Source organism: Sminthopsis crassicaudata, chromosome 3 (genome assembly GCF_048593235.1).
Source record: "Sminthopsis crassicaudata isolate SCR6 chromosome 3, ASM4859323v1, whole genome shotgun sequence".
Taxonomy (NCBI): domain Eukaryota; kingdom Metazoa; phylum Chordata; class Mammalia; order Dasyuromorphia; family Dasyuridae; genus Sminthopsis; species Sminthopsis crassicaudata.
This window is the reverse complement of record NC_133619.1, coordinates 494,599,382-494,616,531: the sequence shown is the minus strand read 5'-3', so window position 1 is coordinate 494,616,531 and position 17,150 is coordinate 494,599,382. Positions and strand designations below refer to the sequence as shown.

Sequence of the window (17,150 nt, the reverse complement as noted above, 5' to 3'; positions counted from 1 at the left end):
GGTAGAATTCCCAAGGGGTCATCCTGCCTCTAGTTGAAGACTAGCAGTGTTCACCCCTTGCTAAGAAAGCCTATGTTACTTTTAGATAGCGCTGATCATTAAGAAGGTATTTCTTTGACATAGAATGGCTACAACTTGAGTGCAGCCGGTGAAATCCTTTATCTACCGTTCTACTCACCCCACCCAGTCTCATAGAATGTCATAAGATCTGAGCTCTAAACCTGGAAGGTCCTCAGAGTGTCCAGTCCAACTACCTCATTTTATAGCAGGAACTGAAACTGGGTCTTTAATCCACTTGCACAAAATCATAGTGAGGAGATGAAATTTGGATTTGAACCCAGGCCCTCAGACTCTAGCTGCCCTTCCATTATACTTTTCCACTGTGTCTCTGGAAGAAGACCTGACTAGCGAGACTTGCTTTAGGAATGTCATAGAAGGGGAAACTCCAGTCCATAGACCCACAAGCTTGGGATTCAGGATCTTAAGATACCATCTATAATTAGGAATTCTGATACCTTCTATTATTTTTCTGATTCAGTAAAACAGAAATTATAATGATGTCATAATTACGATTCCTTCCAATGTCATGGGTGGACAGTTTTGCATGGCTAAAAGGAAGCGGGCTCCTTGAACAAAAGTGTTAGGAGCCTATACACGATGGTTCTTCTGAGCTGTTCAGAATAGCCTCAGATCCTCTCCACTCAGACCGACAAGAAGCTTGGAGTTGCTAGGACTTCGGATATACTCCAGGCGGAGTGTAGGGGATCCCCTTTGGCCTGGACTTCCATGTTTGTGTCTCAGTGGAGTCTTACCCCTCTGGGCTGGTCCCAGAACTGGCCTGACTTCCCTAGAGTTCCCTGGCCTGCAGAGGGTTCCACAACTGGTTGGACATAACTAGAACAAAAATTGCAGAATTTGAGATCTGGAAAGGATCACGGGATCCTACATCTATAGCCAGAAGGGATCTTAGAAGCCATGGAAGGTATCCAACTCAAATAGAAATGGAGGAAATGGGCATCTGGGTGGCACATTGGGGAAAGAGCTGGGCTTAAAGTGAGGAAGACGTGAATTCAGATGTGACCCTGAACAAGTCATGACCCTTTTTGCCTCAGTTTCCTCATTTGTAAAATGAGCTGGGAAGGGAACTAGCAAACCACTGCAGTATCTTTGCCAAGAAAACCCTAAATGAGGTCACGAAGAGTTGGACAGCCCTAAAACAACTAAGCAACGACAGCAACCACACTTCATACATGAATATCTTGGTATTATTGGTATATTGGTATTGGTAGATTACCTCAGCTTTAAAATATAATGTTCTGGGTTTTTTTTGCATTTTGTTACATAATTTTCAAATGTCTTTTAATCTGGCCTATTTGGGCACTCGGGAGCTGTGGGTGGGCTTTGTGTTTGACAGCTCTGATGCAGGTCAATGTTCTCATTTCACAAATGAGGAAGTTGGAACCAGAAAGGGGAGTGATTTGTGCAGCAAAATAACTGCTTGGACGTGTATACATATATTGCATTTAATTTATACTTTAACATATTTAATATGTATTGGTCAACTTGCCATCTGGGGGAGAGGGTGGGGAAAAGTTGGAACAAAAGGCTTTGCAATTGTCAATGCATATATCTGGTAAATAAAAGGCTATAATAAACAATTTAAAAAAGAAGAAAGGAGGACTGATTCTCAGCACACAAAGGCGGGCCGGAGCAGAACGGGGACTGGAATTTTCCCGTCCCACTCCCCTCTAGTGTTTCCCCCACTGTTCACTAGCACCTTAAACCTGGATTTGCCTGCCCCAGCTGCCGGGGTCCAGACTTCTTGGTTCGGAGCTGGATTCCAAGAAAGGGTGGGGAATAATGAGACACTGGCGTCGTCATTTTTCCAGGGCTGGGACGTTAACACTCTAAGGCAGGCTTTCAGAGCCCCATTCATGCTTTAATAATTCACTCTAGCACTTTTAATGCTCATGTCTGGAGCTGCCACCTGGTGGCCCAAACAGCGTACTGCTTAGTGGAACCAAAAAGGGCAAGGAAGAAGGCACATTATAAAGAAAAGTGGGAGTCCCACTTCCCTTCCTCCTAGGCTTCTAGCTCTATCAAGCCATGGAAGGGGTTGGCAGGAAATAAGCACTTATGTAGCACCTACTGTTTGCCATGTAGTGTGCTAAGTGCTTTTTAAAAAAAATAAACATTTCATTTGCTGTGTCCGATGGAGGCTCACACACAAAATATTAATGTCAGAAATTGATGCCCATGGTTACAGGCTAGTAATTGTGGGAGGAGTTCATTATCACACCCCTATTAGGCTGGAAGTCCTTTCTCTTTCAATGGCACTTTATTAGAACATTTCACCTACCTGCTGTAACCGTTACCCAGTGAGCAGGAAGGTGCAGAAGTTACGGAACATTTTCCACACAGGAAAACTGAAGCCTCAAAACTCAGAGTCCCGGTGAGTGGGGGGTAGACACACTGCCAGGCCGCGGTCTCCCACCACCCCCACCCTTTCCAAACTAGGAAGAGCATCCTATTGTTTCCACCTCAGGACGGTGCGATGGACAGAGCGTGTGTTCAAGTGTGACCTCGGGAACGGAGGACTTCCTGGCTGTGAGGACCCCGGCAATCCTTAACCCAGCTGTTTCCCAAAAAAGGCCAAACAAAGAGTAGTGCCCTCTCTGAAGGTGCTCCATGGAGAACAAAGTTCATGTGATGATTCTCTTGTGGTCTGATACAGTTATATACATACTCGGCTCTCCCGGTGGTACAGGTGATTGTGAGAGGCCAGCAGGGCTCACACGGCTATTCCATGTCTGAGGCTGGATGTGAGCTCAGGAAGATGAGGCCTCCTCTAGGCACTGATCCGCTGAGCCATCTAGCTTCCCCTATATTAGGTGTGTGTATGTTTTTTTGAATATATAATGTATGTATGTATGTACACACACACACACACTAAGGCTTATCTATCCTTAAAGGAGTTATAGGATTAGGGAGAGTAGGGATATCTGTGAGGGTCCGATAAAATTTTAGTTTTTTATCTTAATTTGCTTTGGTCTAGACTTGTGATTTCATCTCTATAGGAAAGAGTTTTCTTTGTCAAACATCAAGAATTCATTTAAAACTTCTAGCCCAATGATCCTCAAACTTTTTAAATAGGGGCCAGTCCACTGTCCCTCAGACTGTGGGAGGCCGGACTATAAAAACAAAACCTCCCACTCTGCCTCCGCCCCTCAGCCCATTTGCCATAACCAGGCGGGCCGCATAAACGTCCTCAGCAGGCCGCATGTGGCCCGTGGGCCGTAGGCCGTAGTTTGAGAACCCCTGCCTTAAAGGATCTGTTTCTACTTGAGTTTGATACCGCCATCCTTCTGCATCTAGGGGCCCCAGCGGCTAAGACACTTATAAGACATAATCTATGCTTTTTCATGGTGAGCACTGCAAGCATCTGTCCCTGCCGAAACCCCTGCCGGATGGTGGAACTCTGCTTTCCCACCAATGTTTCCCATGGCTCAAAATATCACCAAGATTTAAAGTTGTCCTTGCACCAGGAAGAACTCCTGATATAAGGTTGAGAGGCATGAATAAACCTGGATCAATTTATACAAGGAAAACTGAGATGTGATGGATTCATTCTAAGCCTCAGAAGCTGGAGGAACTTTGAAAGCACTTACACCAAAAATTAGTGCCATATTGATTACCTCATTTGCACAATCAAGTGGGGAGGGTAGCACGGATGGCCTCTGAGGTTGCTTCTAACTCCAAGTGTGTGAGCATGGGGTCTCCTCTGAGCTTCAGATGTTCTTGACACCATAAAGTCCAACTCCAGTATCCACAAATGGAGAGGATTTGGACTCCCACTTCTTGTTGAAGCAGGGACGTGGTCACTTACCTTGGTCACCATTGCTCTCATCTTGAGATGAAGTTGCATTATCCGAGGGGCCCTCACTACTCTCCTCTGTACATTCTTTGGGGGTCTGCTCCAAATCTTTTTCCAAGGCCTCTTCTGCTTGTATTTCCAAGAACTTACTCTGCTTTTCAATGAATGACTCCATCCCAGAGATTGACAGGATGTCTGACTCCTAGAGAAAGCAAATGACATGGGTGGATAGGGAGAATCACAGCAGCAAGAGAAAAGCCAAAGATCAAATGCAGCTGGACCAATCCCTTCCCTTGTGTTCACTTATATTGGAAGCCAGAGCTACCTCAATAGCAGTTTGCTTTTATCCTGCATAAGAAAGCTTCTATTTACTAGTTAAGTTGCAACTGAAATGATGTCTCATTTAATTAATAAAAAATTCACTATATACAGTAAATATTAATTAAGAGAGATATCATTTCCTAGGATTCGTTTCCCTCCTTATTTGTCCCCTTTTTCCCTTCTATCATGAGCCTATGCCTCTTATAAAAGCCAAATAGTCAAGTTGGAGTAGCAGAAGACAAGAAATACTCCAAATATTCAGAACCACAAATTTTATCAAGACAATATATTTTGATGTTATATATGGTCAGAGATTTGTCCTTTAGGAATTATTCAATCACTTAATAATACTATGATCAATCATAATTGGCTATTGATCTTCGAAACTCCCTGAGAGTTCTGTTCTTACCACATTACTTTCCCGGAGGCAATACAAGACCTTCTCATGTGATTCAGCCACATTTAATACAGGAGCAATTTTGCTAGATGGGAATCGTAGTCTAGACCTGTAAGAAGAATGGACACAGATGGTACTGATACCTAAACCAGGTAGATCGAAAACTGAGAAAGAAAACTATAACAATTTCCTTAATGAACATTGATGCTAAAATCTTAAATAAGATATTAGCAAAAAGACTTCAGAAAATCATCCCCAGGATAATACACTAAGACCAAGTGGGATTTATACCAGGAATGCAGGGCTGGTTTAATATTAGGAAAACTATTAGCATAAAAATTGACCATATTAATAATCAAATTAATAAAAACCATATGATCATCTCAATAGATGCAGAAAAATCATTTGATAAAATCCAACATCCATTCCTACTAAAAACGCTTGAGAGTATAGGAATAAATGGACTATTCCTTAAAATAATAACGAGCATATATTTAAAACCTTCAGTAAACATCATATGTAATGGCGATAAACTAGAACCTTTCCCTGTAAGATCAGGAGTGAAACAAGGTTGCCCACTATCACCATTACTATTCAATATTGTACTAGAAACGCTAGCCTCGGCAATAAGAGCCAAGAAAGAGATTCAAGGAATTAGAGTAGGAAATGAGGAAATCAAATTATCACTCTTTGCAGATGACATGATGGTATACTTAGAGAACCCCAAAGACTCTGCTAAAAAGCTATTAGAAATAATTCAGAATTTTAGCAAAGTTGCAGGATACAAAATAAATCCACATAACTCCTCAGCATTTTTATACATTACCAACACAATCCAACAGCAAGAGATACAAAGAGAAATTCCATTCAAAATAACGGTCGATAGTATAAAATATTTGGGAATATATCTACCAAAGGAAAGTCAGGAATTATATGAGCAAAATTACAAAACACTTGCCACAAAAATAAAGTCAGATTTAAATCATTGGAAAGACATTCAGTGCTCTTGGATAGGCCGAGCGAATATAATAAAGATGACAATACTCCCCAAACTAATCTATTTATTTAGTGCTATACCAATCAGACTTCCAAGAAACTATTTTAATGACCTAGAAAAAATAACAACAGAATTCATATGGAAGAACAAAAGGTAGAGAATTTCAAGTGAAAAAAAAATTAAATGAAGGTGGTATAGCTGTACCTGATTTAAAGCTATATTATAAAGCAACAGTCACCAAAACCATTTGGTATTGGCTAAGAAATAGACTAGTTGATCAGGGGCATAGGTTAGGCTCACAGGGCAAGATAGTGAATAAAAATAGCAATCTAGTGTTTGAAAAACCCAAAGATCCCAAATCTGGGGTAAAAATTCATTATTTGACAAAAACTGCTGGGAAAACTGGAAATTAGTATGGCAGAAACTAGGCATGGACCCACATTTAACACCACATACTAAGATAAGATCAAAATGGGTCCAAGATTTAGGCATAAAGAACGAAATCATAAATAAATTGGAGGAACATGGGATGGTTTACCTCTCAGACTTGTGGAGGAGGAAGGAGTTTGTGTCCAAGGGAGAACTAGAGACCATTATTGATCACAAAATAGAACATTTTGATTTCACCAAATCAAAAAGTTTCTGCACAAACAAAACTAATGCAAATAAGATTAGAAGGGAAGTAACAAATTGGGAAAACATTTTTACAGTTAAAGGTTCTGATAAAGGCCTCATCTCCAAAATATACAGAGAATTGACTTTAATTTATAAGAAATCAAGCCATTCTCCAATTGATAAATGGTCAAAAGATATGAATAGACAATTTTCAGATGATGAAATTAAAATTATTTCTGCTCATATGAAAGAGTGTTCCAAATCACTATTGATCAGAGAAATGCAAATTAAGACAACTCTGAGGTATCATTACACACCTGTCAGATTGGCTAAGATGACAGGAACAAATAACGATGAATGTTGGAGGGGATGTGGGAAAACTGGGACACTGATGCATTGTTGGTGGAGTTGTGAAAGAATCCAACCATTCTGGAGAGCAATCTGGAATTATGCCCAAAAAGTTATCAAAATGTGCATACCCTTTGACCCAGCCATACTACTACTGGGCTTATACCCCAAGGAACTACTAAAGAAGGGAAAGGGACCTGTATGTGCCAAAATGTTTGTGGCAGCCCTTTTCATAGTGGCTAGAAGCTGGAAGATGAATGGATGTCCATCAATTGGAGAATGGTTGGGTAAATTATGGTATATGAATGTTATGGAATGTTATTGTTCTGTAAGAAATGACCAGCAGGAGGAATACAGAGAGGCTTGGAGTGACTTACACCAACTGATGCTGATCTAGGAGCAGAACTGGGAGATCATTATACACTTCAACAACAATACTGTATGAGGATGTATTGTGATGGAAGTGGAAATCTTCAACATAGAGAAGAGCTAATCCAATTCCAATTGACCAGTGATGGAGAGAATCAGCTACACCCAGAAAAGGAACACTGGGAAATGAGTGTAAACTGAGAGTATTGGTTTTTGTTTTGTTTTGTTTTGTTTTGTTTTGTTTCTCTTCCCAGATTATTTTACCTTGCGAATACAATCCTTCCTTTGCAACAGCAACAACAACAAAATTCGGTTCTGCACATATATATTATACTTAGGATATACTATAAGATATTTAATATGTATGGGAATGCCTGTCATCTAGGGGAGGGGGTGGAGGGAAGGAGGGGAAAAACTCGGAACAGAAGGGAGTACAAGGGAGAATGTTGTAAAAAAAAATACCTATGCATATGTACTGTCAAAGAAAATGTTATAATTATAAAAATTAATAAAAAAATAAATTAAAAAAAAAAGAAGAATGGACACAGAACAGGGCCTGATGTGAATCTTGGTCCCCCCAAATCATCTGATATATTCACAGTTCTCAACAGAGCAGAACTTCAGCATTTCTCTACTGACCAGGCCTACATCCTAAGGTTCTGAAAAGGTGATTCCAGGACTAAAAGTAGCATTTGGGCTGAGCTGTGGTTTTCCCCATGCCTTTGAATTTGACAGTGGTATTTAACATTGAACAGGTGACACAGGATAACAATATGAAAACAACTGTCCTAGTTTTCTGGTTCCATTTCTGAAATGGTGGCTCAGAGGATCTGTCCTGAAGTCAGCTAGGGAGGGAGCTGGTATCCTGTGCAACATGGAATACTCATTGTTCCAGGTATTACTGGAGACCATAAAATATGGGTGTGGGCAATGATAAGGGAAGGACATGGATCTCTTTACGATAACAAAGATGTACATTAAATTAATGAATGGATATATTAAGGGAAGCCCTTGGATGTTCCTTGAAACAAACAAAGGCACTGGGAAGGAAGAAGCTCCTGTGTTTCTGCTGATGTTGACTTCAAATACTTTTAGAGCAATGCCTGACAACTTTCGGGCTGGTAAGATAAACTGTCCTTAGTCTGAAACCCAAGAAACTGCAGCCATTTATTTTGGTTTTCTAATGAAGTCTTAGTTACAATATGTGGTCCTCTTAAAATCTGCCGTTGTAGTTCAATTGTTTCCGATTCTTTGTGACCCCGTTTGAGATTTTCTTGGCAAAGATAGTGGAGTGACTTGCGAATACCTTTTCCAGCTCATTTTACAAATGAAAAAACAGAGGCAAATAGGGCTACTTGACATGCTAGTCACACAGCTAGTAAATGCCTCAGGCCAAATTTGAACTCAGATCTTTCTGACTTCCTGACACTATTCACCTAGCTTGTCAAATCTAGCTTGTCAAAGGTTTACAGGAAAGATAATAAATAAAAGTGGGTTTTAGCTAAGGTTTTAATTTTAAGAGCCAGGAAATCATTTTATTCTCCTAGGAAGAATAGGGGACAGAGGAAACTCTCTAGATCCTGCTAAATCCCAAACTACCATGGGTTTCACATTGCCTGTGACAGGAACATACATTAAGCGGTGTTGCCCACCCAAGCACGCTTTGAACCCCACTTGGTGGTCCACTGACATCACTTAGGAATCTGGGGATTATCCTTACATAGACCAGTGTGTAAGAAGGAGTTTTTCCTCCTTCCTTGGCTTTGAGGGGCAGGATGCTCTGAGTGAGGATCAAGGAGGTAACCTAAGAGTTCCAAGGAACAAGAGAGGTCTTACTTATTGGCCTTCTTGCCCTCCGTTTGCGGCTTGCCGTCGGTCTCTGCTTCACTCAGATCTTCTGTAGGGCTCTGGGGTTCGGAGCGAGGAAACGCAGTCTTTAAGGTATCTACTATGGCACTCACTACCATCTGTAGGAGGAAGGAGGAAGGTTAGCAGGGTTCTAAGAACCCCTAGTCTCCTGCAAACCCAGCTGTAACAGTGTCTCCTCCCCACATCTCCCCGGGGCTTCTCTTCTTCCAAACAGTACCTGGCATCTGTTTTGTATAGAGATGCAGGAGGTAGCTGGGGGCCCTGAGATCAGGAGGCCTTCAGACAAACACTAGTGACTGAGCAAGTCACTTAACCTTTGCTCAGCTTTCTCAACTATAACGTGGAGATAGGTGTCCCGCACGTAGTAGTGACTTAATAATCCTTATTCTATTTCCCTTGTACATGCTATTGCTTTCTCTTCATAACAGGTTTTTAATCTTTCTGGGTGGGGGAGTCCTTTGGAATCCCGGGTTAATCTGTGCTCTATAAACTCCGGACACAGTGCTCCACCTTTGTTTTTGAATACCTAGGCCTAACAGGCCTAGGACTGTTAATTCATGGTTGTAGATTGACTGACTGATACATAGAGAGAAGCGTTTGATGGCACTACCATTCCACCACACTAAAGCTTACCACAAATAGGAAGAGAGCATCTATGCTCTGTGCTTTAGAAAAGTCAAACTGGGGGCAAGCCTTGAAAACTGGGCAGTACAGCCTCCCAGAAGAGTTTCCTCATAAACAGATAGATTGATAGTCCCCACATTTGATAGATCTACATCTATATATATGTACATAACCCACATATGATATACATAGACATATCTACATATTATATGTTCATAAATTTGTATGTACATATATGTGACATATATAAACTGACATAACAACTGATATACATCAGTTTAAATAATATTTTTATATGAAATGATATATAAATACATCAGTTATTGCTCTATTAATGATATAGATATAAATATACATCAGTTACATATCAATCATAACTCTTATTATTAATGATATTTTATTGTTGTTCAGTTGTTTCAATTGTGCCTGACTTTTCATGATCCTATTTGGGTTTTCTTGGCTAAGATATTGGTGTGGTTTGCGATTTCCTTCTCTGGTTTGTTCTACAGATGAGGAAAGTGAGGCAAAAAGGGTAAGTGATTTATACAAATAATAAGCTTCTGATGCTAAATTTCTGACTCCAGGTCCAGAACTCTATCCACTGCAGCATCCAACTCCATATGCATCTGTATGTGTGTGTGTATGTTATTATATAGATGGATAGAGATAAAGAGATATAGTTAGAAAAAGATATCTATAGATATCTAGATACAGATATAAATGTGTACACTTGTATATCCATGTATATATAAAATATTCATATCATGTAATTATATATATAAACATTTTATAAATAAATATATTTAGGTATATAAATATACCTAACCTATAATATAACTAAGAAGTTATTATTCTTGTTATTGAGGAGAACGCTTTCTTGGGGAGTCACCCTCCTCAATTTTCATTCATTATCACTTGCCCACTGTGACATACACACACATAAACACACACATATATATGTATATTATATATGTCTACATATATAGTACTTTAAAGTTTACAAAGTACGAGGCAGCTAGGTGGCGCAGTGGATAGAGCACCAGTCCCTGAAGTCAGGAAGACCTGAGTTCAAATCTAGCCTCAGACACTTAACACTTCCTGGCTGGTGACCTTGGGCAAGTCACTTAACTCCAGCCTCAGGGGAAAAAAAAAAAAAAAAAGAATGTGGCCAGAAGAAATAATTCACAAATAAGGGATATAGTCTACAAGAAAGAGCTGAGATGAGTATGTCTCCAAATAAGGGGAAATAATCTCAAAGTGAGACAGAACCACAATTTGCACAATCAGGCATCTATTTAACAGTTTGCTTTTCCATTGAGCAAGTTAATGATTAAAATTCCTCTGCCACAGAGAAGGCTCCTGGAATGAGAGAGCATGGTTCTTTGTATAAAGCAAAAACTCTTTGAGAATGGATCATGGAATCACAGATCCAGAATTATAAAAGATTTCAGAAGCTTTCTTGATCAGTTCCCCCCATTTTATAGATGAGGCAAAGTTAGATTAACAACTTGACCCAAAGGTAAGTAAGTGTCAAAGGCAGGTTTTGACCTCAAATCAGTAGATTTTCCCTGAACGTACCACCTCATTCCAACTCATAATCTCTTTGCAAAGGGAAAAGATTAGGGTCTCCATGCTCGGTTCAATGAACAGTGTGCTAGATTTGAAATCAGAAGTTCTTGTTTGAATCATGGCTGTCATTTAGCACCTGTGCAACCTTGAATATCTGATCCTCTGTGACCTCCAGTTTCCTTACCTCTGGGATGAAGGGATTGGACAAGCATGAGTGGTGTCAAACTCAAAAAGAAGCGGGGCCACTAAACCACACATAGATTCTTGTGGGCCACATATTCATTTGGAAAAGTATGTATGAATATTGCTGTTTGATTGTGTCCAGCTATTTGTGACCTCATTTGAAGTTTTTTTTCGGCAAAGATACGGAGTATTTTGCCATTTCCTTCTCCAATAAACAGGATAAAAAGAATTGAGGCAAATAGGATTAAATGACCCGGTCCACAGTCACCCAGCTACTAATGTCCAAGGCCATATTTGAACTCAGATCCTCCTGACTTCAGGGCCAACTGCCATCTCGCTGCCCCTTAGCAATCCATATATTAATATTATTTATGTTTTATTGCATTTTTATTCATTTTGTTAGATATTTTCCAATTACATTCTAATCTAGTTCAGGCAGCACTCAGAAATATCGTGGGCCACATGTTAGACACCTGAGATCTTTTCTAGTCTCAATCTAGAATGCTGGGATCCTGGACTCATTAATAAAAGAGTGCAAGTGAGTGACACGGCCAAGATCTTAGGATCATAGTTCTAGACCTGGAAGAAGAGTGGCCACCACGATCACCTCCCTCAATTTACAGATGAGGAAACTGAGGCACAGAGCTGTTAAGTTACTTGCCCAGAGTCATATAGTACTAAGTGTATGAGGTAGGATTTGAATGCAGGTCTTCCTGAATCCAAGCCCATTTCTCTATCTACTCCACCACAGTAATGAGGACTCAGTTCTCTTCACTCTTCTCTTGACCACTGATTCTTCAGGTTCTATACCGACAGAGTGGGCACATTTGTCCTGCTAGTACCTTGTCTATCCTTGAGACCATGAAAGGTTTCTTGACAAAAGCTATTCGAGCATCCGTGTTGAGAGCCAGGAACTCTTGTACTTCTTCACTGTTGGCAATCTCAGGGATGGCACACAGTTGCTGCAAAAGCAGGAGAAGACAGGGCTTAGATTCTCTCTGTCATCATTACCCAGCTTGGGAGAACAGTTGTGAATGGCTTGCTTTGGGGGTCAATGGCAAAAAGTTACCAACCTTCAGGAATGACTCCAGAAGACTCTTACGGGCTTCCACCCTGTCACTGTCCATGTTTCCAAACGGAAGATCAGGAAAGAGCTTCTTGGGACCCTTCACATCTAAGAAAACAATAATTTGTGTTGTATATTTGTTAAAACAAATATTTATTAAAAGCTCCCTTTGGTCATAAATGTTATATTCATATAGATTGCCACAATCTCAGAAGAAAACAGAATATTTCTCCCCTGGGGCTTTTATGCACATAGTAGAGAGGAGTAAGAAAAAATTTAGATACAGTACTGAGCATAGCACAGAGCTTACCTCTGGTATTTATGGTTAAAGATAATCATACATAACTGAAATTTAGAGACAAATCTAAAACTCATTTAAGTGCTGTTTTAGTCTTGTTCCTCAGAGATTAGGGACTGATCTCATTGGTAAAAGGCACTTCTAGGGTTTAGAACTTCCTCTTTCAATGTGGATCTGCTACTTACTATTTTAGAACAGGATTCTTTCCCCCTTTTGTGTCATGAATTGCCTTTGAAGGTCTGTGAAGCCTATGGGCCCTTTCTCAAAATAATGTTTTTAAATGCATAAAATAAAATACAAAGAATTAAAAGAAAGCCAATTATACTAACAATCATAAAAGGTTAATTTTTTAAAATCACAGACCCCACAATAAAAATCCTTGTCTTAGAAAGTTGCACAGAATATTCAAAAGTTAAATGTTTTGACGAGGGTCACACAAGTATGTATTAGAGATTGCCTGGAACCCTGGTGTTCATAACTTCAATGTTGGGCTCTATCTACTAACCATCCCATCTCTCAGTGGGAATCTTCGTTATTTACCACTTCTAAATGCCCTTGTGCTGTGGGCTCTTGGTCACAGAGCAGCTAGTTTGCTTTCACTGCTCCCTCTTGCCCAGCATGCAGTAGCAATGTAAATAAAAGCCGAAAGGATGGTTGAGGAAGGAGAGATCAATAACTGTTCAGAATTATGGGTTTAGGGCTGAAAGGACTTGGAGATCATCCTGTTCAGCCCTTTCTTTTTACGGATAAGTGACTTGTTCAGGATCATACGGGTGGTGAGTAAAGGTCAGAGTCAAGATTCTAGCTTCCTACCACAAATCTAGCACATTTTTCATAGCATCATGGTGCTATGGGTTCCTTTTTTGTTCACCGAGTGCTTCAGAGATATGATCTCACTTGAGCTTTGGTACAGCCCTCTGAGGTAAGTATTGCATTTATAGACAAGAGGCTAAATAATTTACCCACAGCCAGAAAGCAAAACAAAATGCCCAAAGAAAACAATGGTACCTGGAGAATATATGGATTAGATAGTCCCCAAATTAACAAAAGTTGGGGTAGACCTCTCCTCACCCCCCAAATCTCCTGGAGCCCCTCAGGGACTCTGGGAAATGGAATATGAACACCCTTGGCCAGGCAAAGCACAGGCCCACTAGCCATCAGTGATGGGATCTAGGACACTGTGGTGGATTATAAAAAAGATGAGCGTGGGAATGGGGAAGATGAGGCTCCTGACTTTTGATGAACTTCCGTAGGTCTGGTTTCTCCTCCAGGCGGGTCTGCAGATTCAGGAACTCCCGGTAGCGTCGGTTCACGGTGTGGTAAGCCACCTGCTGAAGGCCGCTGCTGTTCTCACTGTCAAGGGCCGTCTCATACTGTTGAATAAGTGAATGACTTGAATTAATGAAATGGGCATTCCTAAACATTTACTTTAGTTCTTGGATACGAGGAAATGGAATTGTGGGTAGGTGGGTGGGGGGCAAAAAGGTGCAGCCTTTAATTAAATTTAATTTAACAAGCCCTTAATAAGGATTTATTATGTGTAAGACACTGGAGAAAAGGTAAAGGAGTAGATTTCTGATTCTTTTTTTTTTTTTTTTTTTTAGTAAAGAGTATTTCCAGATGGAGGACACTTGTTCTACCAATGCACACAACATCTCAGCAACTTAGGGTCTAAAGAATGTTGCCTAGCATACTGAGAGATCAAGTGATATGCCTGAACTAGAAGCTATTATCTCCTGAATTCTCCTCATTCATATTCATTGGGCGCTAGGAATACGAGGCAAAAAGAAAAAGTTTGGGCCTCCAAAGAACTTACAGTCAATTGGGGGAGACAACATGTAGGTAGATATGTGAATATATAGAAATTTTAGAGAAAGAAGGAACACTAATGACTGGAAAAATCAAGGAAGACCTCGTGTGAGAGGTGGTCCAGGTGCTGAGCTTTGAAGAATGCTAATGTTTTTAGAAACTGAGATGGAACATTAGACATGGGAATTTCTTATAAAAAGATACTGAGGTTAGGGAAGGAACATTGTGTGCAGAAAACAGCAAATTGGTCACTTTGGTTACAACACAAAGTTCATGAGGAAGAATAGGAACTGTCTGAAAAGATAGTCTAGAGCCAAGCTAGGAAGTTTTTTAAGCAGGAGGGAACTTTGTATTTTTTCCTAGAAAGTAATAGGGAGACATTGAAGCTTTATTGAGCAGGAAGTAACATGGTTTGACCTGTATTTTAAGAAGATTATATTGGCAGTTTTGTGAAGATTGGATTGGAGAGGGAAGAACCTGGAAATGAGATCGTTTAGGAGGCAATTTAAGTAACCTAGGCTGAGGTGAAGATGGAAAAAAATGAATTAAAACAATGGCTTTGAGAAGGGAAAGATTGAGAGATGTGGAGATGGAATCCATGGAACTAAGCAAGTGACTTAATATAGGATGGAGGGAGAGGGCAGAGTCAAAAGTGACTAAGGTTTTGAACCTTAGTGACTAAAAGAGTGTGGGTGTCCTCAACTGAAACAGAAAAAAATTATGTGAAATATCAGTTTAGGAGAAAAAATAGTGAGTTATATTTTAAATATATTGATTTTGAACTGCTTATGGGACTTCTAATTGGAAACTGGTGATGCCTTTTAGTTTTCCTATCTTTCCAATTTTATATATATATATATATATATATATATATATATATATATATATGTATATATATTCCTCTCCAATTTCAGCTCCAAGATGCAGGGATCTTGGCCCCAAACTTCATCTCCCAACTCTAGGTTTTTTCACTGCTATCCTTTATGTTTGAAATGTTTTCTTCCTCACTTTTGCCTCCTGACTTCCCAGAAGACATAGTTCAAATCCTGCTTTCTACAGGTGGCTGTTCCTTTTCTTCTGGTTTTCCAACCCTACCAGCACTTTCCTTTAATGTCATTTGCATGTTATCTCTCCAATCAGAAAGTAAGCTCCTTGAGAGCATGGACTGTGTTTTTGCCTTTCTTTGTATTTCTAGTTCTTAGCACAAAATCTGGCATAAAGTTAAAGCTTAATAAATGCTACTCAGGAGAGAGGTGAAAGCTGGATGTGTAGAATTGGGAGCCAATTACATTGTAGACTCTATTTTAAGCAGATACCCATTTTCACTAAGTTAAGAAAATTTGTATTTAGACATAACACAAATGTATTGAATGTGTACCCACTTTTTAAATTCATATTATACAGTGTGACCAAAATAAGAAGCATCTCATCTGTGTAAAATTACAATTATTTTTTCCTTCTCAAAGTGATTTCAACAGCTGACTGTAATGCTGTTTTGTAATTATAGTCAATTTTAGATAAACTAATGCTGAATAAAGTGAGCAGAACCAGGAAAGCATTGTACACACAACGGCAACATTGTGCACTGATCAACTTTGATAGACTTAGCTTTTTTTCAGTAAGTGATACAAGACAATTCCAAAAGACTTGTGATGCAAGATGCTATCCACCTTCAGAGGCAGAACTATGGAGACTGAATGCAGATCAAAACATACTATTATTTTGTTTTTTCTTTCTCATGATTTTCCCCTTTTGTCATGATTTTTCTTTGACAACATGACTAATATGGAAATAAGTGTAACATGATTGTCCATAGACAGCCTATATTGGACCAGTGCTTGTTGTCTTGAGCAGGGGAGAGGAAAGGAAGGAGGGAGAAAAATCTGAAACTCAAAATCTTATGAAAATTAATGTTCATATATTGGGTTACTTACTATTTTGGGGAGAGAGTGAGGAAAGGGGAATTAGAACGCAAGGTTTTGCAAGGGTTAATGTTGAAACATTATTTGTAGCATATATTTTGAAGATAAAAAGCTTTAATTAAAAAAAGAAAAAAAATTGATGTTGAAAACTATCTTTACATGTAATTGGAAAAAATAAAATATCATTAAGTGGTAATTATAGTCAAATTTTGATTATACAAATAGAGTAGAACATATAATTTAAAAGAATAACTCATTTAAAATTTTGCAATGTACTATACACATTTGGTAGTGGGCGGGGCGGCAGATTTGCCTTCCTAATTCTGTTTTTTAGGTTAATATGAAAACCTCCCAGAGCAATTACAAGAGGTGTGTCAGAGACTCCTGGACCAAAAGTTGACTTCCAAACCTTTCACATTGTTAAATCTTTTGAATGGAAACAGAACCCTTGAATGTTAACCAAATGTCCTCAGATTTTGCCATGTAAGAAGACTGACTTTTCCTTGTTATCCTTCAAAGTTCATGGTGAGAAGCCACAGGCACTACCCGACCCCATTACCTTCACTGTGTAGAGAGTGTAGGGATGGAAACTGGTCCCACTGTGCTCCCGGGCAGTGATGGTTCCGGTGATCCGTAGGTTCTGAATGACGACTGGACCATCGGGGCTACTGAGGGGCTCAAAGCTGAATGTGGCTGAGCTCAGCGGGCCCGTTGGGGAGGAGGAGAGCAAAGCCTGGGGCAGGCTGGGGTCCAGGGGACTAACCCCGTTGGTCAGGTCCTTCTCTAGACAGGAAGGCCGGGGGAGAGGGGCTCTCCCGGGCCCCCCCAGCAAGGCTGTCAGGGAGGCGAGCTCTTCCGGCTCCTCTTCTTTCTCGGCCGAGTTGATCTG

General features: G+C 39.9%; 1 protein-coding gene across 1 annotated transcript in view; it reads right to left on the bottom strand.

Annotated features, from left to right (window-relative positions):
• SNX19 (sorting nexin 19) overlaps window positions 1-17,150 on the bottom strand; it is a 61,738-nt gene that overhangs the window by 42,703 nt on the left and 1,885 nt on the right. The window contains exons 1-7 of the mRNA XM_074303785.1: window positions 16,821-17,150; window positions 13,765-13,903; window positions 12,240-12,340; window positions 12,009-12,128; window positions 8,758-8,888; window positions 4,605-4,701; window positions 3,887-4,076 (exon numbers count right to left, since the gene is read on the bottom strand). The exon at window positions 16,821-17,150 is cut by the window's right edge and continues 1,885 nt beyond it. Of these exons, the coding sequence (XP_074159886.1) occupies window positions 3,887-4,076; window positions 4,605-4,701; window positions 8,758-8,888; window positions 12,009-12,128; window positions 12,240-12,340; window positions 13,765-13,903; window positions 16,821-17,150 (1,108 nt within the window). The remainder of the gene's footprint in view (window positions 1-3,886; window positions 4,077-4,604; window positions 4,702-8,757; window positions 8,889-12,008; window positions 12,129-12,239; window positions 12,341-13,764; window positions 13,904-16,820) is intronic.